This window comes from Setaria italica, chromosome III (assembly GCF_000263155.2).
Source record: "Setaria italica strain Yugu1 chromosome III, Setaria_italica_v2.0, whole genome shotgun sequence".
NCBI classification, from domain to species: Eukaryota; Viridiplantae; Streptophyta; class Magnoliopsida; order Poales; family Poaceae; genus Setaria; species Setaria italica.
The window spans coordinates 6,055,297-6,080,168 of record NC_028452.1 but is presented as its reverse complement, the minus strand read 5'-3'; the positions used below and the strand labels follow the sequence as shown (position 1 = coordinate 6,080,168).

The 24,872-nt window shown below is 44.7% G+C and overlaps 1 protein-coding gene across 1 annotated transcript in view; it reads right to left on the bottom strand.

Moving 5' to 3' along the window:
* Nucleotides 1-9,823: 9,823 nt before the first annotated feature.
* Nucleotides 9,824-24,872, bottom strand: part of LOC101778635 (noroxomaritidine synthase) — a 28,936-nt gene continuing 13,887 nt past the window's right edge. Inside the window, exons 2-4 of the mRNA XM_022825193.1 lie at nt 20,694-20,775; nt 20,243-20,330; nt 9,824-11,495 (exon numbers count right to left, since the gene is read on the bottom strand). Of these exons, the coding sequence (XP_022680928.1) occupies nt 9,973-11,495; nt 20,243-20,330; nt 20,694-20,775 (1,693 nt within the window). The 3' untranslated portion in view covers nt 9,824-9,972. The remainder of the gene's footprint in view (nt 11,496-20,242; nt 20,331-20,693; nt 20,776-24,872) is intronic.

Sequence of the window (24,872 nt, the reverse complement as noted above, 5' to 3'; positions counted from 1 at the left end):
GGATCTGAGCGACTATTTCCAAATGATTGTATATTGTGATACATGAAAGGTGTAAATACCAGCTTTTTTCATGTTAGTGGTCGCACTGTCTAGGTGGCAATAAAGAGATGTAAATGAGAAGTGTCCATTGAAAAATCTTATATTGTTCCGAAAATGTCTTGCATCAGAATCGTTGCTTGTCCAAAGTCTCATGAGTTCAGGAGGTGTCTCTTGATTGGCTAATCTAATCTGTCCTTTTCTGCAGCATAACCCCTCAGATTCGTACTCAAATTTCTTTGCATTACAGTATATGCAATTTTCTTTATTTTTCAGCATGTTTGTGTCGTCTGGTATGTTGCTGTAGACAATGTCATATGGATCTGAGATCGTTGTAGCAGTTTCTTCATCTTCTCTGACTTCGATATCTACATCTGTGTCCAATTTTGTTGAATTTTTTTTATATAAAAAATTTAGGAAAGTATTAACATAATGATGGAAGGATTTTTTTAAAAGTATTGAAGCATACCTTGACATGAGAACATGTAATCATCCTCGTTCGTGTGTTGTTCAAATATCACTCCATCATTATCTGTACAGATTTTTGTGAATACATATTTTTGTTTCTTTTGTATCATGTGAGAATTTACTTTGGAGTTGATAACCTTACCCTTATCTTCATCATTTGTTAGTTGTTTTGGGGCATCAATGCCTTCTATGGTTGTCCATACTGAAGAGGGTATTTCTGTTTGATTGAGATTGTTAGTACAATATATGGATGTATGTAGTCTATTCAAATGTTAAAGTATTCCATATATTGTATTGAAATGCGAAAGTTTTGTTTAGAATTTAGAATATTACCGAGATTCATGATTTTTGCCTGTTTTTGCATTTCTATGTCATTGTCCTCTTCGCTCATGGTTTCATCTTCTTCTGATGATGAATAAACTGTCCCCTTTTGTTTTTTTATGATTTTTTGATTTTGACGGGCTAGCAATGTTTGCCTTTCTCCTGGCGTCACATGTTTCCTGTGTTTAACATTAAGGCTAGATGTACTGACTTCAACTAACATATCTGTTTCAATATATGCAGGATTCTCCATTGCAATTGAACCTTTCGTTGTTTTGCTGCTCCTCATTTCACGGTTAGTTATGGCTTGTTCTATTCTAGCTTTCTTTTGTTCTAGCTGCATATTTGCATATTTCTGTCTCTCTTTTGCGTATTTTTTTGGTACCGTGTTGCATCTCTACCTTTCCTTCTATGATAGGCTTCACGTTGTTTTTTCAGTTTATCCTGCTTTTCTTCATCTGTCATTTGGGCATAACGCTCTCTATCTCTTTTCCTTCTCTTTTCATTTGCATCAATGACTTGTGATTGTGACTCCAGTGCATGAGAAAAACAAACACAGCAGAAATTGGTATCAATTCTGTACAAAATCATGTCACTGAAGAAAATTCAAATGATGTTGTGATATTGGAAAGTCAAGATGATGGAATGAAATCCAAAGATTTAGAGTTTAATATTAACAGCATGCATTGTGTGTTTGTTTTTATTTATCATCCTTTGACAATTTTCCTGCTATTGCCACTTGAAATTACTACTGCTTGACATTTTATTAGTTTTCCAATAGTAATATTAACAACATGCATTGTGTGTTTGTTTTTATTTATGATCCTTTGACAATTTTCCTGTTGTTGCCCAGGATGAAACACAGAAGGAAACAATCAGTGCACTAGAGCTCTACAGGTGGCAAAGGGCTATCAAATAGGTAAATCGACCTCTGGTACTACTGCTCATCTTCACTACCATTCTTAGGATTTTTTTCTTATGATGATACACCAGTAGAGCATCTTACAGACAAGAAAAAAGAAGCCAGTTTTACTACTGTTATCTTATAATAATAAGGTTTGGTTGATGGTCATTTGCAATTTCAACAGTGGCTTCTAATTCAATCCTGATATAATTGTTGTTCATGACAGATCGATATGCTTCAATTATTTCATAATTAAAATTAGGTTGGATATTAGGAGATCCGTCCAGTGAAGTGGTCCTTTAATAAATTAAGTCACTCGAACCTCTCCGTAATCTGACTTGATTCTTTTTGTTCTCTTTTTTTTTAACCTTTTTTTATTTATTTTAAAAATAACCTCCGCGGGACTATATTTGCGGCAGATAACCCTTTTGGCCGTGCCAGACCGCCTGGCGCGGCAGGCAGCCTCTGCCGCGTCGCATGCACTGGCGCGGTGGGCCTTGCCACGCTGGCGCGGTGACTCGCCGCGCCAGGTGCGCGCTGACGTGGGCGGGCGCCTGGCGGCTGGCGCGGCAGAGCCTACGCTACAGCAGCGCGCCGGCTCCCTTCCTCCTCCCTTCCTCCTTTCTTCCTCCTCCAGACAGACCAGTGCCCTTAGCTTGTTGCGCTGCCCCCCGCCGCCCCACCCCCAACTCCACCCAAAATTCGGCGATTTCGGTGGGGGTAAGTTGTGGAAATCGATCCCTGCTCCGTGTGGAAGGTATCCCCATACTTTTTCTCATGTTTTACCGTTGCATTTGGTAGATCGGAGGATGTTTAGGTGACTTAGGGTTAGGTTGATGATTTCAATTTTGAATGAAATGCAATGGTGTTTTGTGTTAGATGATACGTAGTTCAGACGCAATTGAGTCTCTGCCCGCGATATTGATGTGTAGAACTTGTTGAATATTTCGATATAGGTATATATTCATCCAATTGTGTGGTTTACATGACATGTATTTTTTTTATATGTTCAATTAATTTGTCTCATATTTTTGTTCCTTAATATAGTTGCTATAGTTGATATGTTTCAGTGTTTGTATTGTATAGATGGAGTGTTTACATTTTATCGAAATGTTGTATATAGCTCGTTTGGATTACATGTGTAAAGTTTATTTGTGTATTAATTTTGTGGCACTTGATGTCTAGGTGAGATGATGTCGTTTGGTTGTGAATACAAGCGGCGTAGGTGGTATGTTCGTTATGTGGGCGAGTCCAATGGTGCTGGTCCCGTACCTCCTGCCCTTCCGGTACCTCTTTGTAGATGTGGCGTGCAAGCAGAGGTGAAACAATCAAGTCATCCAAAGACAGCCGGAAGAGCCTTCTATGTATGCAAGTGGACTTTTGATCCAATGCCTGCCGCACCTTGTGATTTCTTTCAGTAGATTGATGGACCCGACAAATATGATCCTAGGATCCGCCTATTCCCATATCATAGTACAGAGCTTAAACCATACCATCAATTTAGGCGTTGGGTTCCTCCTCCACCAAACCCACCTAGGATGACCGAGGAGGAGAAGCAGGAGGCTGCTTGTAGGCGTGTGAGGGATCCTCCCATATGCAAGTGTGGTGTTCCTGCTAAGCTTATGCGTCCTAACTTAGAGGATCCACCTAAGTTTACTCCATTCTTTCGATGCTTGCTAAAGACTCATGTAAGTTTAGTATGAGAATATTAGTATGTCGTGTAGCTAGCAGTTATAATTTTGCAGTATATTGTTCATACTTTTACTTGATGTTATTGCTTGGAAGTTGGAGCAGCGTTTTCTAGTTACTTTACGTATGAGTAGTTCACGTCACCGTTTTTTTGCAGGATGCGTGGCCGTTGTGTGATTTCAATGAGTATATATACGGTCCAATGGCAATGTGGCCAACGGAGGAGCAAGTGCGGGAGTTCGAGAGTGGAAAGGCACCGTGGCCATGTGTGTCCTCTCCTAGTGATAGATGCAAGTGTGGTATATTGGCAAAGTTTCAGTAGGTTCCGGGGGGGCGGGCCTTGCCGCGCCACTCCGCCTGGCGCGGCAGGAGTGCGCTGCCGCGCCAAGCGAAACAAAGTTTCAGTAGGTTTTTTTTTGGGGGGGGGAAGGGGCTTGCCACGCCAAGCAGAGTGGCGCGGCAAGAGTGCGCTGCCGCGCCAATTGCACAAAGTTTTCAGTAGGTTTTGGTGGATGGGGGCTGCCGCGCCACTCCGCCTGGCGTGGCAGGGGTGCCCTCCCGCGCCAAATCCATTAAAGTTTCAGTAGGTTTCTGGGCTGCTAGACTTCCGCCAACTCAGCTGCCCCAGCAATCCGGCTGATGAAACTTAAATAGCTTTTTTTGTTCTGATTTTTCTTAAACTAGTTTGAACCACGAAATTATTCCGTATCTCGTCTAGTACGCGATAGCCTACCAGTGCGAACATTTACGAAAAAATACACGAAACACAAGTATGTCATGGAGCAAACATATAACATTGTACGGACAGAAATAAACCTAACATCCAACTTAGTCTTTTACACACGTGACAGAAATAAACCTAACAACCAACTTAGTCTTTTACACACGTGACAGTTCCAATAGTCTTGCACACACATATAACATAAATTGTACACCTAGTGCATCACACTTGAGACATGTAACGTTCAGTGTCGTGACCGCCGCTCAACCGGAGGGTTAATAGGATCTCTTGGGCGATGCTCCCTCCTTGCATGCGTGGGCAGCACATTGGCGCTGCCAACATCGGTGTGGTCCCGGGAACGACACCGCCGGCGTGGCATCCGGGTAGGAGGTGCAGGTTCCTATGGAATAATTGGGCACAAAGCATAAAATTTGTATGACACTTCGGGAGTGAACATTAACAATCTAGAATTGAATTTGGGGAAATTTGTGAATGTACCTGGCTGGACTCACCCTGTGTCTGAGTCACAGGTGGAGCATCGATCATGCCAGAAATCTCCAGTTCCTCACCATATGTAGGGTCGTCATCCTCAGACTGCTCACCTTCAGAGTCCTCGCTTGCCTGAGGGGATGCGGGTTCCTTGCCTCGTGATCTCCTGCTAGGACCTGCAGTGGTGGACGGTGTTGCAGCCTTGGGGGGAGTCACCAATGGAGTCCGACGTGATCCCGAAGAAGTACCCTGGCCATTGCCCCCGTGGTGCACATCTGAGGACGACATGCAGTTCATCCTCATGGCCATTCGCCTGCAGTTTTTCCGAACCCTCTGCAACATGTAAGCAGCATATATTCACGACTATGATATTGATAGGGTTACAGAGGTAGTATGAGTATAAGTGAAAATTAGGTTGGGCTTCTACCTCTGCAAACTGACGAAGCAGACCATCACCGGATCCGACGGCGTGCTCCATAACCACACCCGCCTTGTTTGAGAGCCTTGCAAGCTGCTGTCCCTGTATGCATAGTTTTCATTCCATGAGTGATCAATGTTATGATACTATGATTACAAACCAAAATCTTACCATGTAGTCGTGGAGAGGTGCACGCTCAGGCTGTGTCCCATAGCGTGTCACCATGTCGTACGCATCAGTTGTGTCGGCGTCTAAGTCAGACGGTGCATCCTCAATGGGCACATTACTCCAAGATGGTTTCACTTTAGTTCTCGTCGAAGTACAGTACCATCGTATGTACTCATTGTTTGGTCCTGGTCGCCAGTACGGTCCACCTTCAGGATCGCATCCTTGCTTATTCTCCCACATGACGAGGTACTGACCATGCTTCACCCTCCAATCATTCTCCTTATACCTCTTTCTGCGGTCGATCCTGCATCAGAGATTAGTGAAGTATTAGTATAACATGTTCAGTTCGTGTATCGAATAACCTCCAATAGTTATTTATTCCTGCATACCTGTGCAGCTGCTGCGAAGTCGATAATTTCAAAGGAGGGCACGGTTGCATCCTCCCAAACTGCCGCATCACCCTATGCGGCATATGAAACTCTACGGCGTAGTACAATATCATTGGCGTCGTGCACCTCCACAGCTCTCTATCTCTGTAGCACATCGGTGAAAATACGATGTGGCTTAGCTGCTCACGGTCGTACGGTTTCCATTCAACCTTCAAAAATTTTTACACAATACTTATTTCATCTATCATTATACGGAAGTGAGCTTAACAAACTTTGGTGAGCAAATTACCTGGTACTGCGTGACAACATCAAACTCGTTTGTGTAGGCCCTGTAGCGCCTATCAGGATTGCCACGAACGGGCCGCACATGCTTCCACACATGATAGAATGTGGGATGAGCATCGTCTTGATGCCATTGCTGAAATTGCAAGTAAGTCCAATTAGTCACATGATACAACAGTTTTCCGAACATTAAAGCAGAAAAGGGAATTAGCCGTTGTGACTTACATCGACACGGAGACGGGAAGGTCAACCCACGGGCATTCGCTCCCAAATCCAAATCGGCAGCATATAGGTGCACCCTCCAACATTGGAATCCCTCATGGTGCGCCTGCAAGCCTCACATAGCTGCCTGTACAGCCAGACAAGAACCACTGAGCCCTAACTGTAAAGGGCTATGTTGTCCTAATGCTGACCCAAAATGGGGAGAACCATCCAAGACACTGTATTCCCAGCTGCATCTGGGAGGAGGAATGTGCTAACAAAGTGCCATAGCCAAACTCAAGCATATCGCTGCACAACCTCGTCATTTGCTCCCGGAGGACAAACGTTGAAGTGCTCCCTCAACCATGCCGAGCTGACACCGGAGGTCTTCTTGGAGTTGTCTCCGTCCTCTGGCTCTGGCGGCCTAATCCCAATATGCATTTCAACCATATCATGCCAATTCTCATTCTGTATAATTCCCGTCACTGGCTGCCCATCCAGTGGAAGACCGAGTATCATAGTGACATCCTGCATTATGATGGTCATCTCTCCGAACGGGAGGTGGAACGTGTGAGTCTCCGGACGCCACCTGTCAACCATAGAGGTCAACAGCGGTCCGTCCATTGGAGGGAGACCCGCGACAACCTGAACAGCGAGATCCAAAAAACCAGCTCTCTGCAAGTACTCCGCGTACCGCTCATCCCACCTAAGTGGTGAGTGCACTTTAGCCCCGAGTGGTTTCAAATCCTGCAAAACATTATAAGATTATTACAAAAATGAGAAGTCAATGCATTTGAGAATAAAGGGCTACTAAAGTGGTAAGTAACACAAATATGATATAAATGACATTTCCAGTATGAAATTGTTTACATTGTACACAAGCAAATAGTAACGACAGGCACATCCTCAATTTGTAAGAACATTTCATACAAAAATCTTGCAATTATCATCCTAAGGTATGCATTCATTAGCATAAATTACCAACCATTGTTAATAACTGATGTAGTACCTCATTTAGGTCCGCGAGGTGGTGGGCACGGTGCTGCAAGCCGTAAGCCGACTCAAGAAGAGGGTACGCCAGGGCCGCCATCCTAAAGAAACAACAAACAAGATCGTTAGTAAAAAGCTTCATTATATGATAAGTACGGTAACTATGATAATTTACTACTATAAAAAAAAGATAAAATGATAACCATGCAAAATACAAGCAACGCGCATACCCTATTGTTCGAAGAACGCGGACTATTACTATTCCCCCTAGATTTCGTGCCTTTAGATTTTTCTATTGCGGCACGTGTAATTCCTAATGATCTTGGGGCACTTCGAGCAACGATTTTCCGACTTGTCCACATCAAAATCACCAGTGCCATAATCTGCAGAAAACCTCTCTTCCGACACGTCCATGTCACCTGTGAAACGCTTCTTCTGCCTCCTTCCTACTTTATTTCTCATCAAATTGGGGTTAGGCACGTACCCTACCCCTTCATATGCCGGCCATTGTGACGGATCAAGGTAAGGTTGAAAGCTTGATTCCCATATTTTGACGGTGTGCTCCCTAGAGTAATACAATCGTGACCTCCGTGTCTTGCCGCATCTCTTGATTTCTTCCTTTCCTGACGCCGATTTCATACGTGTCAAAATCTGGCGTCAACACCTCCAAACATGCAACATTAGCTTCGTGAACTACATCCTTATAGTGCTTCCAATTCGCATCGGATGCTAACTTCATGAGAACATAATGAGCTCTAGCTTTCCCACAATCAAAACGACCTCTCAAACTGATCTCATCCACTCTACATCCATACTTCCTCATTACACGGTCAACTAAATCACTAAAACTTGGAGGACCCTCGAAGAATGCAATTGACTCATTCATATTCTCTAACTCCCCATTTTGTTTCACAACACCACCATGAAAAAAACGAACTAAACGATCCATCTACAAAATACAAACATTTCACCATGTCATATACACTACACATTGCACATATTCAACATATCAACTAGACACATTACACATATTGGACAAATTGCAAACAAAAAATATACATGTCATATCAACTACACAATTCAATGAATATATACCTAAATCGACAAGTTCTACACGTCAATATCGCGGGCAGAGACTCAATTGCGTCTGAACTACGTATCATCTAACACAAAACACCATTGCATTTCATTCAAAATTGAAATCATCTACCTAACCCTAAATCACCTAAACATCCTGCGATCTACCAAATGCAACGGTAAAACACGAGAAAAAGTAGGGGAATACCTTCCACACGAAGCAGGGATCGATTTCCACTACTTTCCCCCACCGAAATCGCCGGATTTTGGGTGGATTTGGGGGCGGGGGGGGGGGGGGGGGGCCCAAAAACCCCGGGCTCGGGTGGGTCTGGAGGAAGAAGAAAGGAGGGAGGGAGGAGGAAGGGAGCCGGCGTAAGGTGGGTCTAGATCCAGTGCTGGTGCTGGTACTTGACATCGGCGTCGGTGGGCAAGAGGCAGATGGCACCGTCGCGCAAGGTAAGGTTGAAGCCTTCGTGGGCCTTGAAGTAGACGCGGCAGGTGAGCTCGGCGTAAAGCCCGTCGCAGGTCTTGTTGGCCTCGTCGCTCCAGTAGATCTCCTCTGTGATCGTCATGGCCGTGCCGTCTCGCACGCCGCAGCCGTTCTCATCGCGGGGCAAGACGGCGTCGAGGGCCTGGTTGTCGTTGTCCATCATGCGGATTCGGCAGAAGTCCATGTCTAAGTAGCCGCTCTCCGTCCACAGCACCAACGGAACGAGCACGTACACGTACAGCAAATGGAAGGACAAAAACATACACGTACGGCAGCTGCCGAATCAATGTCTCGACTCTCGAGCTTATCATGTACGGACGGGGCAGACTTTCACCCTGAATGAGCTAGCGTGCACAAAGCCTCGATATGGTTGGTACGACTCAGCACAGAATCAGTCGTTACACGCTACTCACACCAATACCTTAAATACATAGAGGTGTCTGAATTCATTTGATCCAATACCTTGGCAGCCCATCACTATTCTAGGGTGCTCAGGTAGCTTAAGGAAGGAAATCAATAAAAAGGAGTAACCAAGGTTCCAGACACCGCATTAGTAACCAAGGGTGCCTCCTGCCAGGAAAAACATGCAAAACCCACATGCGCACTTGGATCAAGACACGGTAAAAACAAGTATGTTCCAACTTAAATAAATTGTACTAATTACATAAGTATAATAGGGACTATAATTTGATACAATTTATATTCATCGTTTGAATGTTTTAAGTCTCTTTAGATACACTCAAATTGACATCGCCCTCTTTGGTTTCACTCTTAAGTATTGCAGATACAACTTATGAAGTCCAGGACATCGGAGGACATATTATATTTACATTCATTGTATTTGTATGTAGTTCCTCCGGTCTCATAAATGAAGTTTTTGATATTGAAATTACCTCAAAAACATAACTGTGATGGCTAGTTTTTGTTACAAAATATTCATAAAGTGAACGGATGCTTTTGATGAAGTTACTATTAAACATAAATATACTCGTATAAATTTATCCAAACCTTTTACACATAGAAAAACAATTAATATGCCATCAAAGTTTCAAATAAGCTTAAGATAATCTGAAAACATCACTTATTTAGAAAGAGGGAGTAGTACAAACTATCGGTACTGAAATCAAAGAGTCTGTAGTTGGGTATGGTCCCAGCTTTCAGATGGCCAAACGACGGCGTCCGTAGACTTTATTTAATGACGAAAATACATGTTACGCCTCCATTTACTTCATTATAAGTTTGGATTTAACTATTTTGTTCAAACCATATATGCCAGGACTGAGTCGATCTGTAGTTGCATTGCACCTAGCTTATTCCATGTCACATTGATTACTCTCTCTGCTTAACCATCATCATGAGCCCGTTCTTCAATTGAAGAATGCACGACAGCTTTGGCTCGATGCTCTGCCCTTCCAACACCTCCATATCAAAGTTCCACACCACCGCGGCAACGATGGTCTTCATCTGCGCAATTGCTATGTCCTTGCCAAGGCACATCCTCGGCCCTGTGTTAAACGCCATGAATTTATTGGACGGCACGTAACGCAGTTTAGCACCGTCCTCGGACAGCCACCTCTCCGGACGGTACACATGGCAATCCTTGCCCCACAGGGATTCCATTCTACCCATGGCATAGATGGAGATCAGGATGGTTTCACCGGAGCACAACTGGTGACCACTTGGGAGCACATCGTCGGCTAGCACCACCTTGCGCTCGATCGGGCCTGGTGGGTACAACCTGAGCGACTCCAATAAGGCTGCCTGAAGGTAGACTAGGTGTTCAGTCTCCTTTGGATCAAAGACGACCACACTGCTGATGCTATTGGAGGCGAGAGCAGTGGCCTTGAGCGATGCGATGGGTGCCAGTTCCTTGCGGATGCAAGAGACCACACGGGGGTTCCTGGCGAGGTTGTAGAATACCCACGGTAGCGTGGTACCAACCGTGTCCCGCCCGGCGATCATGTGAACGATGAGTACATTACGTAGTAGGACATCGTCTCTGCCCACTGATGGGTTAGCAGAAATAATGTCCATGGCCAACACATCATCAAGGAGATCGGCGCACCTGGCTTTCGACTTCTCAGTCATCTCCCTGATGAAAGCATGCATCACTGTTTCCGCCATGGCCAGCTTCCTCTCTGGACCGATGTTTAGCCGTCTCATCACCTTCCAGAAACAAGCCGGCATGGTGTGCCGGAATAAGCCGACCTCCATGAACGTGTCCATGGCGGTTGCAACATGGATAGACGGCATGCTGATGGACAGGCAACCCGGGTCGACACCGAAGATCGGCGTGGCAGTAAGGTCGAACACCAACCTTGTGATCAAATCCTGCATGTCGAACGTTGTCCTGGTGCTGCCCATGCGGGTCAAGAACGGGAGGAGTCCGTTCACCACCTTGTCACGGCAGCAACTTGCCATCAAGGCAAGTAACCGTGGATTGCTCAAGATGTTCTGGAACATGGCTCTATGCTGGCGGCCGGCCTCACCATCAATGGTGAAGATGGTGCCGCTAAAGATGTCGAAGATTTCAGCAAAATCCTCGCCCTTGGGGTAGTTTGCATGGTTGGAGGTGAAGATGTGCCGGACGTTTGCCGGTTCAGCGGTGACGAAGAACCGCATGCCACTTGCTACCGGCCCTCGCGCCTTGAAGTTACACCCGTTGGTGGCAAGGACGACAGTGAGTTCGTCGTGGAAGTTGTGGAGATTGGCAACGAGGGAAGGGAGCATGCCCACAACCGGCCAGTCCATGGGGTACAACGGGTAATTTCTCAGCCTCCAGAACTTAATGTACATGCACAATGATACAACGAGAAGTATTTCATTCAACAGTTGCAAACTTGCAATGCCTCCTCACCTAACAAAAATATGTGGAGTAAGAAAGTATTTAATCCTGAACATCTACCACTGATTTGAATCTTACCTTTTGATAAACATTCTGGATTTTTATGCACGATTTTGTTAATTTTTTAGGAAATTTATGATTTATATAATGAGCACGAAAAGTTAGAGGCACGGATCTGAGCTGAATATCAAAGCTAGTTTTTAGATGTGATACTAGCCTTTATTTCTATCGATGGATATCGTTATCTACAGTCACTAGCAGTTGCTTTCGCGCACTGTACCTGAACACTGCCAGATTTCTATCGGTACTTATCTTAAGGAACTGCCCCTGGAAAATACACTTCTCTTAAGGAACCGCCCCTAGTAAATGTGTGCATTTCTACTTGTGGTTAGGAACCACGGTGGATAAATCGTCTTATGCGTCGAGGGAACCTTGCACTCACTAGTGGAAATATGAGCATTGGTTCTGGAAAATATGAGCATTAGTTCTGCTTGGTAAGCCTCGTATCTCTCGAAAAATCAACCGAAACTAATCATTCAGGACTAAAGGTCCCCCTCATCGTCGTCGTGCTCCTGTGGCGGGTTGTCGCCGTGCTACTGCCGCGCCACTGCCCGCAACTTCACGGCAGCGCTATGGCGCTACGTCCACGCAGTGGGGTCGTCCCGTTACGGCGGTGCTTCCTCGTCGGTATCCCACTCTGACGCCAGTGACCTTGGGTGGCCATTGCACTCGTCGTCGGGATCGCGCTCCAACGCCGCCGACCTCAACCTGCTATCGCTCGTGGATGGTCGCTGCGGAGCTATTGTGGGCTCCCCGGTGCGTTCCCGGGCTCCTCCGACAGTGGGGGCGGCTTCCTCCACCCTCACGCCCTCATCACCGCATCAAGAGTTGACCTTGATTGTGACCCTTCCAGCTGATGGGTTCGACTCCGACTCCCAAACTGACGGACTCATCTGACGACTGGCGCCGCGACTACCACACGCCCTTCCCCCGGGGTGATGCTCTACGCGTCTTTCACCGCGCTGACAACACCTTCGCGTGCCCTGTCTACCCTGGAACGAGGCATCGGTGGGGGATCCTGAATGAGGTCAAGGACCACATTCTGGGTCCACCCCCTGAGGGGCGAGAACCATAAGAAGTGGAGCCGCCACCACGTCATGGCCGGGAATGAGGGGTGAATGGAGTGAGCAAGCCGCGCTAGTGGAAGATCAATGCTGTTATCTTTGCTATGCTGTTAATTAATAACTTTAGATTTAGATTTTGTTGGAACCCTGGCCAGCTGTTATCTTTGCTATGCTGTTAATTAGTAATTTTAGATTTAGATTTTGTTGGAACCCTGGCCATCTTTGCTATGCTGTTATCTTTTATTTGTAAGATCAATGGAAAGATCGATCCCCTATTTTCTAGTTCGAAGATCAATCCCCTTTTATCCTGCTTTATTTGCTCTATGATGGGACATCGGCAAGAATCTGTTCATCTTCCTTGGTGCTTTTGGTGTTCCCTAGTCATGATGTTGCGTCATAGCCTGCCATGCCATGTCTTGTCATGTGATTATTTATTCTTATCTCACCGCACCGCAACGGACTAGAAACAATGACTATGTTGTACTGTGTATTTAGAAACAAATGACTATCTTACCTCATCGCTTTTTTTAGTGGCTGAAAATCAATGTGACAAAAAGTTTAGTCCGTCTTATTTGCTTTCCCAACAATGGATCATACATTTGTACCTCGCCAAGAATCGCTATTTTTGATCATTGTACCGATGATGTATTGTCACTTTGCCAATCGAATTGCATGATTTCATTTTGTTGTTTCCAAGAGTTCAAAGCTCTTCCTAGGAAGATTAATTAGATCGTTTATCTTTGCTATGCTGTTCTCCTACTCACATAGCTCGAGAGGCCAAGATGGATCGAATTTTATGTTTCGCTTAATGTGATTGTAGTTGAAATAGTGCATCATTTTTTTAAGATTGAAAATCAATATGAGACGAACATTAACAAATAATGTAATTCTATTTGGCTCTCTCTCAAAACAAAGGAAATCCTTACTCACATTGCCAAAATTCAAACCATTTTTCCAACAAAGGATCCAACATTTTGGTCCGTCCTATTCACTTTTCCTCTAACGGATCATACATCCGTACATATTTTTCCTAAAAATTGTAATGAATTCTAATTTGTACCCGAGGATTAACGTGGCAACCGTCCATGTTCCAGCATCGTGTAATATCACATCCTCCACGTCCACACAGCCGGTCTTCCTTAGTTCTCGTGTAGGCATGCTCTGTCAAGGAACGCACGTCCACCAGTGGCCCCACTGTCCATTTGCACCTATTATCCTTAGAACAACCTAGCAAAGTTAACCAAATGCAAGTAACTAATAACTAATTGTACTGTTTTAAATCTGAACGGCTAAAAAAAGGGGGCCACGATGGATCAATGGCTAGATATTTTCTCTTTCTCGTTGACGTGGGATTTTCTAGAGCATCTGTGATTACTATAGGTATAAGTAGATAGATCCGCATAAACAATATAACTTTTACATACCGGCAAACATACCACCAATTATACATACGGTTTATGTACTAGTCAATGTTTTTATACCTGTTTGTTTTGACCCTTCATATATGACTTAACGGGGACAGAGAGACTTGTCTCATGAATTTTAATGTGATCAAATGGATTGGATTTATATAAAATGATGTATTGCTCACTTCAAACACTTCCAATAGAGTCAAAGATATATATCGGCTCTTAGCACTTGCATGCTTAATTCTGGAGGTGTAACCCACCGTGCGTTTCTGTACTGTCTAATTTCATCAATTTCTCCTTCAGCATCTGCTCCAGTTACAGATACAGAGACCCGGTCATGTCCCTTGTAGATGTATTTGAACAGATACTTAACGGCTTTAATGCTTGAGCATACCTCAACATTTATGTGGCAGTTGAAAAAGTGCAATAGGTATGGGTTGTGTTGACGCAAAATCCTGAAGGTGGTGGATCCTGCATCACCACATGAGGACCTGGGAGATCTGCTTAACTCCAGTGCAGAATCCAAATCGGCGCGCATGGTGTGCGCGGGCGTGCCAGTCAGTTTGACCATTCAACTGACAAGGTGGAGATAATTCTCTCGAAGTTCGATGGAGTCGGCCGATCGGGCCGATTTAATATAATTTACAATAACCATCAGCCAGACGGCTGATAGAAAACAGGATGCTGTTGAGCTGCTGCTCCACCATAGCTAGAGTTACAAGCCGATAAGATCTAAATTAAACTCTCCACCAATATCTCTAGGTGAAACCACAGCGATGCGCCCGGTAGTTGCAGTCTAGAAATATTTAGTAGGATGTTAATCTGAACCTCGCCAGCCGATGAATCCAATCATAACGAAACTTAATCCCAACAGCACTCGAAAGGGTAACCAAGATTAAGATGCAACAGGCTATTAAGAATAGATCTATCGTCTATTCCGACAGAATTAATAACAATTAATATGTCGTAAACGGCAAGATGATAGAACAGACAAATATCAGCCGATGCAAGCTTAATCAAGGCGGGATAACTGGTAAATACCGTAGATCGAGATAGAAGCGATGCGCCGTAAGTCAAAGATCCAAGATACTCGATAACTAGTAGATGAAACTAGAAGAAACCACAGCAATGCGCCCGGTGGTTAAAGCCTAGAACACCTGGTGACGGAACTTGCAGCTCGCCGGAGATCGAGGTCGATGCAGCCCAGCTTGCTAGAAGGAACTCGTCGAGAAACTACATTACTCCTACTCCTAGGGAAATGGCGTGGAGCCGAAAGGTAAAGGTAAATATGTTTGTTTATTGATCGTGTGATGATTCTTTACAATGGCCACGTCCCTTTATATTTATAGGGCGGACGTTACATAATTGGCATCTAACCACGCACAAGGCAAGTCACGTACACAATCTTTTCTAATAAAAAACTCTATCTCTAACTAACCCAACTCTATCTCTAAAATATTTTATTCTATGAAACAACCTCCCGTACATGCACAGATCGGCATGAATAATTATTCTGGAAGCCTCCCACGCATGGCATGCAAAGTGCACCAGAATCCATATTGTATATTCTAATCATTTTTATCCATACGTGCTGGCCATTCCTTTATATCATCCTTGCCTCTCCTTGCCGATCAATCCAATGAAGCCGATTTGGACTCCGTGCCCATATACACGCATGCTAGCTTCTTATTGTTGTACGTGACTCCAATTATCTTGTACTCCGAATTTATAGGATTGGTCAAAATCCGGTGTCAACACAGGCCCCCCAGTTTCGGAGTATGAATGCTTCATGTTCCGAAACTAATTATAGAAGTCTGATACTTGTCTTTAGAGCTAATGACGTCTGATTGCAATATCCAAAGCCACGTCGACTCCTCTTCAAATATAAAGAACACCATCGGCATTGCCGGCAGTAGAAACAACAGATCAGTCTATTGACACCAAAACTTGGTGCAGTAACTAGCAAGCTTTTGTTGTCAACACAGGCCCCCCAGTTTCGAAGTATGAATATTTCATGCTTCGAAATTAATATCCAATATATTTTATAAGCAGCCGATACTATTTTCCTTGATCCAATCAGCTGAATTTTTTTATTGGCCAAGCAATCAGCCAATGCTTATCGCCAAGCAATCAATCGGCCGAAGCAATCGGCCGATGCCTTTTGCCAAGCAGTTAATCGGCCGATGCATTTTTTTAATTAGCCGATACAACTTTCAATCGGCCTATCCAATTTTCAATCGGCTGATGCAATTTTTTCAATTAGCCGATACCCTTATATATATATATATATATATATCCCAATCGGCCGATGTATTTAATTAGCTGATGCTTCCCTTATCTCAATCGGCCGATGCATCTTTTGAACCAGTCAGCCGATGCATCTTTTGAACCAGCCAGCCGATGCTTTCTTTATTTCAATCGGTCGATGTATATATATATATATATAATTTTTTTTAATCGGCCGATACAACTTTTGATCAGCCGATCCAATTTTCAATCGGCCGATTTTTCTTATCAATAAGGAGACGCACGAATGGCCGATGCCCCTCTCTTTTGTCAACGCACCAATGTGGCCGATGCTTTCTTTTTTTTTTTCTAATCAATCGGCCGATGCTTCTCTTATTTCTTTCTTTCTTTTTTTTTTTCTTTTGCCCTGCTTTCACTCGTTCCTTTGCCCATCGGCCGACCGCCTCCTCCTTTTTTATCAATTCTTTTCCCAATCGGCCGACTGCTCCTTTCTTTTTCTCTTTCTTTCGTCATGGTCGCCTAGTGTACAACGAATGGAGAACTTCATACCCCTTCCGTGGCCGATCTGATTTCAGGTCAGACTCCTCCATTGGCTATCCCCTTTATATATATATATATATATATATATATATATATATATATATATATATATATATATCCTTCATGGCTGCCGATGCATGTACTCCTGCTCCCTGCTCCCTGGGTTTCAAATCGAAATGATTCTGAATCACATCGGCTATCTAATGCACCCAATCAACCTGCTGATGTCCGTCATGATGCTAAACCCCTGCCTGCCGATTTGGCAACTGGGCAATCGGCTGAACTCCAAAAGCTGGGGGTGCGTGGCCTCCTATCGGCTGGAGTTGAACTCCAGCGTTCTGCTGCCAGTACATTCCAATCTGAGGGTGCTAGAAGTTTCCCATGAGTTGAGGCATAGCCGATGACTGATTGTACTACACAATCGGCTGAGATTCTTGCAAATTTAGTCATTGGCTGTCCCTGATGACTCAATAGATCTCATATATTTTTCTATCGTCAGTGTGTACACAACTAGCCCCGGCTGGCTCTTCGGTTTAATGCTTGCCACTATTCATCCTGGCCGAACCATTTATATTCTAGGCTGCAATTTGCTAGACCGATTACCAACAAAAGTAGTAATTGGCCTTTCCTTTTTTTTTAATTCCAACTGGGCGATGCTTTTTTTTTAACTAACCCGCCGATGCTTCCCTACACTTTTTTTTAACCAATACACCGATGCTTCTCTTCAATCAGCCGATTAGCAATTTTCAATCCGCTAAACCAATTTTTTATCGGCCGATGCCAACTTTTTCCTTCTTCTATTTTTTTCAATCGGCAATACCAATTTTCCATCGGCCGATGCCACTTTTTTTTTTCTTTTTTTCCCAATCGGCTGAACTAATTTTCCATCGGCCGATGCCACGTTTTTTTTTTCTTTCAATTCCAACTGGCTGACGCTAATCGGCCGATGCCTCTCTCTGTTTTTTTTTAATTCCAACAGGCTGACGCTAATCGGCCGATGCCTCTCTTTGTTTTTTTTTCTAATTCCAACTGACTGATGCTAATCGGCTGATATCTTTCTCTATGATCGGCCGTTATTTTTTTTCTTAATCAGCTGATACAACTCCAATCGGCCGATCCCATTTTCCATCAGCCGATGCAATTTCCAATCGGCCGATCCCTTTTAATTCTTCCAATCAGCCGATACAACTGCCGATGCATTTTTTTTATTTCTCTTTTGCCCACCCGCTGGAGCTTTTCCAATCGGCTAAAAAAATGTTGCATCAGCTGAAAAATACTTCTATCGGCTGAAAAAACAGTTCCATTGGCTAAAAAATAATTCCATCGGCCACTATGCTTGCCGATTATATTCCATCGGCCGATGCTTTGTTTTCTTTGGCTGATAAAAAACAGCTACTATGTGCCCAGCCGATACTTGTTTCCTCTGAACTAGCCGATATATAACATCAGTAAGGAATGATGATGTCGATGTTGTATCGGTTTCCTCCGTAATTGATCTAGCATCAAATTTATCTATACAATGTGCAGCCGATTGAAATTAAGATCATCTTTCTGTACCATCGGCTCTTCTGGTTGGAATATTATATTGATTTGAATTAACTCCAACACGCCGATGCCGATGAACATGATACAGCTGCTGAAGATGCTTTTTTATTGAATAAAAATGTGAGCCTTATAACCGTGTCCCACCAGGCGTGCCAAAATGTGTTGACGCAAAATCCTGAAGGTGGTGGACCCTGCATCACCACATGAGGACCTGGGAGATCTGCTTAACTCCAGTGCAGAATCCAAATCGGCGCGCATAGTGTGCGCGGACGTGCCAGTCAGTTTGACCATTCAACTGACAAGGTGGAGATAATTCTCTCGAAGTTCGATGGAGTCGGCCGATCGGGCCGATTTAATATAATTTACAATAACCATCAGCCAGACGGCTGATAGAAAACAGGATGCTGTTGAGCTACTGCTCCACCATAGCTAGAGTTACAAGCCGATAAGATCTAAACTAAACTCTCCACCAATATCTCTAGGTGAAACCACAGCGATGCGCCCGGTAGTTGCAGTCTAGAAATATTTAGCAGGATGTTAATCTGAACCTCGCCAGCCGATGAATCCAATCATAACGAAACTTAATCCCAACAGCACTCGAAAGGGTAACCAAGATTAAGATGCAACAGGCTATTAAGAATAGATCTATCGTCTATTCCGACAGAATTAATAACAATTAATATGTCGTAAACGGCAAGACGATAGAACAGACAAATATCAGCCGATGCAAGCTTAATCAAGGTGGGATAACTGGTAAATACCGTAGATCGAGATAGAAGCGATGCGCCGTAAGTCAAAGATCCAAGATACTCGATAACTAGTAGATGAAACTAGAAGAAACCACAGCGATGCGCCCGGTGGTTAAAGCCTAGAACACCTGGTGACGGAACTTGCAGCTCACCGGAGATCGAGGTCGATGCAGCCCAGCTTGCTAGAAGGAACTCGTCGAGAAACTACATTACTCCTACTCCTAGGGAAATGGCGTGGAGCCGAAAGGTAAAGGTAAATATGTTTGTTTATTGATCGTGTGATGATTCTTTACAATGGCCACGTCCCTTTATATTTATAGGGCGGACGTTACATAATTGGCATCTAACCACGCACAAGGCAAGTCACGTACACAATCTTTTCTAATAAAAAACTCTATCTCTAACTAACCCAACTCTATCTCTAAAATATTTTATTCTATGAAACAACCTCCCGTACATGCACAGATCGGTATGAATAATTATTCTGGAAGCCTCCCACGCATGGCATGCAAAGTGCACCAGAATCCATGTTGTATATTCTAATCATTTTTATCCATACGTGCTGGCCATTCCTTTATATCATCCTTGCCTCTCCTTGCCGATCAATCCAATCAAGCCGATTTGGACTCCGTGCCCATATACACGCATGCTAGCTTCTTATTGTTGTACGTGACTCCAATTATCTTGTACTCCGAATTTATAGGATTGGTCAAAATCCGGTGTCAACAGGTTGCAAGGAACAACCCATCTGTTATCTAGTTTACAGTTCCGGACTGTTTCAGTGTGACCGTCATTTCGTCTTCTATACAATGGGTAGGAGTCCTTGCCTTGAATTGTAGTTTCATTAAATGGTCTTGGATAATTGTTTTTGCAAGATGCTCGATTCTTTGTGCAGGGCAATTTATGTTTAATATGCCGCAAGGACCATACATCATATGTTTGATGACCATTTTATATAGATCTGGATATTTGTATGACACTTCGGGAGTGAACATTAACAATCTAGAATTGAATTTGGGGAAACTTGTGAATGTACCTAGCTGGACTCACGATGTGTCTGAGTCATAGGTGGAGCATCGATCATGCCGGAAATCTCCAGTTCCTCACCATATGTAGGGTCGTCATCCTCAGACTGCTCACCTTTAGAGTCCTCGCTTGCCTGAGGGGATGGGGGTTCCTTGCCTCGTGATCTCCTGCTAGGACCTGCAGCAGTGGACGGTGTTGCAACCTGAACAGCAAGATCCCAAAAACCAGCTCTCTGCAAGTACTCCACGTACCGCTCATCCTACCTAAGTGGTGAGTGCACTTTAGCCCTGAGTGGTTTCAAATCCTGCAAAACATTATAAGATTATTACAAAAATGAGAAGTCAATGCATTTGAGAATCAAGGGCTACTAAAGTGGTAAGTAACACAAATATGATATAAATGACATTTCAGTATGAAATTGTTTACATTGTACACAAGCAAATAGTAACGACAGGCACATCCTCAATTTGTAAGAACATTTCATACGAAAATCTTGCAGTTATCATCCTAAGGTATGCATTCATCAGCATAAATTAGCAACCATTGTTAATAACTGATGTAGTACCTCATTTAGATCCGCGAGGTGGTGGGCACGGTGCTGCAAGTCGTAAGCCGACTCAAGAAGAGGGTACGCCGGGGCTGCCATCCTAAAGAAACAACAAACAAGATCATTAGTAAAATGCTTCATTATATGATAAGTACGGTAACTATGATAATTTACTACTATAAAAAAAAAGATAAAATGATAACCATGCAAAATACGAGCAACGCGCATACCCTATTGTTCAAAGAACGCAGCCTATTACTGTTCCCCCTAGATTTCGTGCCTTTAGATTTTCTATTGCGGCACGTGTAATTCCTAATGATCTTGGGGCACTTCGAGCAACGATTTTCCGACTTGTCCACATCAAAATCACCAGTGCCATAATCTGCAGAAAACCTCTGTTAGCGCTAGAAATCGGTTAACCGAATCCCAGCGTCTGACACACGACCCGGGAGAATCTGCTTAACTCCTGTTCGGGTGATTGCCCTGGTGCGGTTCGCGCGGCGTGCCAGCCAATCTGACCTGTTGATTGGCAAGGAAGAATACGTGTCAGGTCCAGAAATCGCGATCGGCTAGGTTTCCGATCTCGAGAGAGCTTATCAGCGAATCGGCCGATTTGCCGTAATAAAGAAATCGGCTATAAGGCAGCCGATGACTGTAGCCTTGTAGACAGAAAACTACTAGAGTAATCGACACAGAGCTAAGATAACAACACTAGGAACAGATCTAATCGGCAATAGATGAATTCAAAAGCAGAACGTGAAGAAAGCCGAAACTACCGATTCCTAGCTGGATAACTGGTGATAAAACTAGAAAGACAGGTAAAACCTATGAATCTAGCAAATATCGATAACTAGTGAATAAATCTAAATGAAACAACAGCGATACGCCCGAAGTTAAAGTTTAGATATTACTCGATAAGCGGAACTTACAGAATCGGCCGGAGATCAAACTGATGCAGCCCTGCCAACCCGCACGAACTCGTGAAAAAGAGAAAAGTAATGACGAAGTCGTCTGCTTGAAAGTAAGTACGAGGAAAAAGTAGTATGTTGTATTGATTTGTTGATGATCACAGATTTACAAAGGTAGCTATTTATAGCCCCTTATAGATGACTTCTTATCCGACTAGAATTCTATCCCTAATTCAAACAGAAAATGAATATTTACAAGCACGATTCGTGCTAGGTTGGTTACTCTACGCTTCATGGGCTGATCTCCCCCTCATCCTTTTATTCCTTTCCAAGCCCATACAGGCCCAATTAACCCAACCTCCTAATCGGCCGATTCCTTATCGGCAAGAGGCAACCGATTGGGAACCCGGCACGCTCGACCCGAGGCGAGACGGAAGTCATCGGCCGATCTCGTACTGTAGCACCATTCGGCCGATTCCCAACTGTGCTTCTCCGTTTCCTTCTTTTCTTGGCGCCGATTTTACTAGTGACGAAATCTGGCGTCAACACATGCCCCCCAGTTTCGGAGTAAAACATAATCTTTTACTTCAAAATTCTTTATAACCTCCCCTCCGAAACAGCCGCAATGAAAATATCCTTCTGTTTCGCGGTCTTCCAGCTGATGATTGCAATCTTTTCGAAACGGGCGCCCACGACAACCACTACTCCCGAAAAACTCGAAACGCCGGCGCGGTGAAAATCCCATTTTTACCCTTCTTCAGGCGCCCTTTAAATAGCGGTTCACCCCCGCACTTCATCTTCAAGTTCACGTCTTCCTTTCTCAGCGCGCGCCTTCTTCTTCCTTTAGCACCTTTTCTCTTGCCGTCAGAGCTTCCTAGCGCCAACCGCCCGTTGCTTCTTCTCTTCCTCTCCAATGGCGGCTCCTTCCAGCAGCTCTCCAGCACACGATGTTCCGGAAGTGGCACCTCCGGCGGTAGTGGCAACGGCAGTTGCTCCATCAACAGAAGAAGGAGCTTCATCGGAGATCCCAATGGCGATCCCCATCACGGCCTCATCGTCCGCATCTGCACCGGCGACCACGCCGACCACACGGAACTTCATCCCAGAGGTTTTTACCGAATCCTTCCCCCATTGGCAATGCATTTACTCTAGATCTGTTTCTTACCTTTTTACACCCCCCTTTCCTTTTTTAGGCGGTCAGGCATCGCATTACCATTCATATTACGGGAAATCCCGGTCTTATTTGCCTCGGACCCATGGGGAACCCAGATCCGATAGAGTTCATCAATTTAGAAACCCACAGGATACCCTTCAAACTGTCCGACATGGACTTAGATCAATGGTTGGGCACTTTTAGGTCCTGGCCGAATGAAACCCCAGGTTGGAGGGAGTGGTACCAACGGGTAGCCGCGTCGAAGAGCGTCTCGTGGGAGGAGCTCAAAATCGGCCAGTGCATCAACCTATCCTTGTCCCACATGGAGAAAATGAGCCGTTGGTAATAGAGGCTTCTTATTTTTGGTCTGATGCACTCAATGCTTTCTTATTTGGGCACGGACCTATGACCCCAACACTAGCCGATGTGGTTCTGTTGACCGGCCTTGACATTTCTTCCCCGGACACACCTTTCCACCTTTTAGCCACAACGTCACATCGGCTGGACACAAGGGGAATCGGCGGGTGGAAGGGTTTCATCAGAAGTAATAAAAGAACCGGGTCTGTTGAGAATAGGGAGCATACGGCCTTCTTAATGATGTGGTTAGAAAAACACTTCTTTTGTGGAAGAGCCGCCGGCCCATCAACCAACACCCAGGCTTTAGCCGAAGCACTGTCCAGAGGAAACCGTGTCCCCCTTGGGAAACACTTGCTAGGGGCGATGTACCACATGCTCCATCAAATCGGCATCAGACTATCCAAGGGAGAGCCGATCGGAAATCCAGGCGGACCCTGGTGGTTTATCAACCTATGGTTGAACCTCTACATGAGCGAGATCACTCAGCATAGGGTGGACCGTATGATGTTTCCCAACATTGAATCGGCAGAAGATCCTACTGAACGTCGCCGATGCATGTCTTTTGGTGAAGCAGTATCGGCCTTTCCAGGTTGCACATATTCTGCTACAAAGGTAGCCGAGTACTTCCGATGCTTCTATAATGGCTTTAATGAAGATGCAACCGTTTGGTTTCCTTATCGGCGGGATAACCCAATCTTTGAACTCCCCACCTGCTTCGATTCGATCACTGGCCGATTTGACGAAGAGCTCAATGATGAGTTAATCAAGCCAGGAATCTTGCCAGCCAACTTCTTTTCGGGGAAAGATGCCCCCACGTATGAGTTTTACAACCCTTCCGTTGCAGCACGTCAGTTCGGCATGGGTCAGCTGCCGATTCAAGTGTATTTTGCTGGCCGAGTCAAGTTCAAAGATGAGCTCACATCCGGTCTGGATTACAGTCGGGTACGCGACCGGATTCCGGACTCCAACACCATTGACCTGAACAACTGGATAGTAGCTCCCTTTGCTGTCCAGCCGTTCAAACTCTGGTGGGCCGATTGGAAGCAATTTCTCTTCTGCAATTCGGCATCGGCATACTACAACCTCCTGGATCCAGCCAACATTGACCCGAATGCCGAGGTATTTTCCTTAGCCGATTCTTACTCCTCTTAACGTGATTGAATACTAATAGTTTTATTATTTCTTCAGGTCGAGAACCGTACACCTCCAACACACAGCCGGAGTGGTCGGCTAATAGAGAGTCATCATCCATACACCTCTTATCCTCTTATTGGCTATGATGCTCCGTCTGTGGACGTGATTGCTGGCCGATCGAAACAAGTTCAGAAGAGGATCACCAAAAAAACCAGTCGTCGAGTCCGAGCTCGTATAGAATCGGCGGATCCTCCTACGCTCGTATCGGCAGAGACTCCGGCCGCGCCACCCCCTCAGGCCACCAAAGATGATGATACCCAAGTCATGGCACAAGCTGGAGCAGCCGCCGCGTCATTGTTGTTGGAGGCCGTTCAGGTAAACCTAAGTTTTACTCCTCCCGATTGTTGTTCTGATATTAACCCTTCTTATCTTTAGACTGCACAGAGCACTCCCATGGATATCCGACAATCGGCAGCAGCCCAATCGGCCGTCGACGCGCCCCCACTTCTATCCGTTGAGGTATAGCTCTATTTCACCGATTTTCCCTGGTATTTGCATAATGTACTTATTCAATTCTCTGACACAGGTCATCGGTACACCAAGCGCTCCTCAACCACCGGTCTTTTCTCAGGGAGCTGGTCCAAG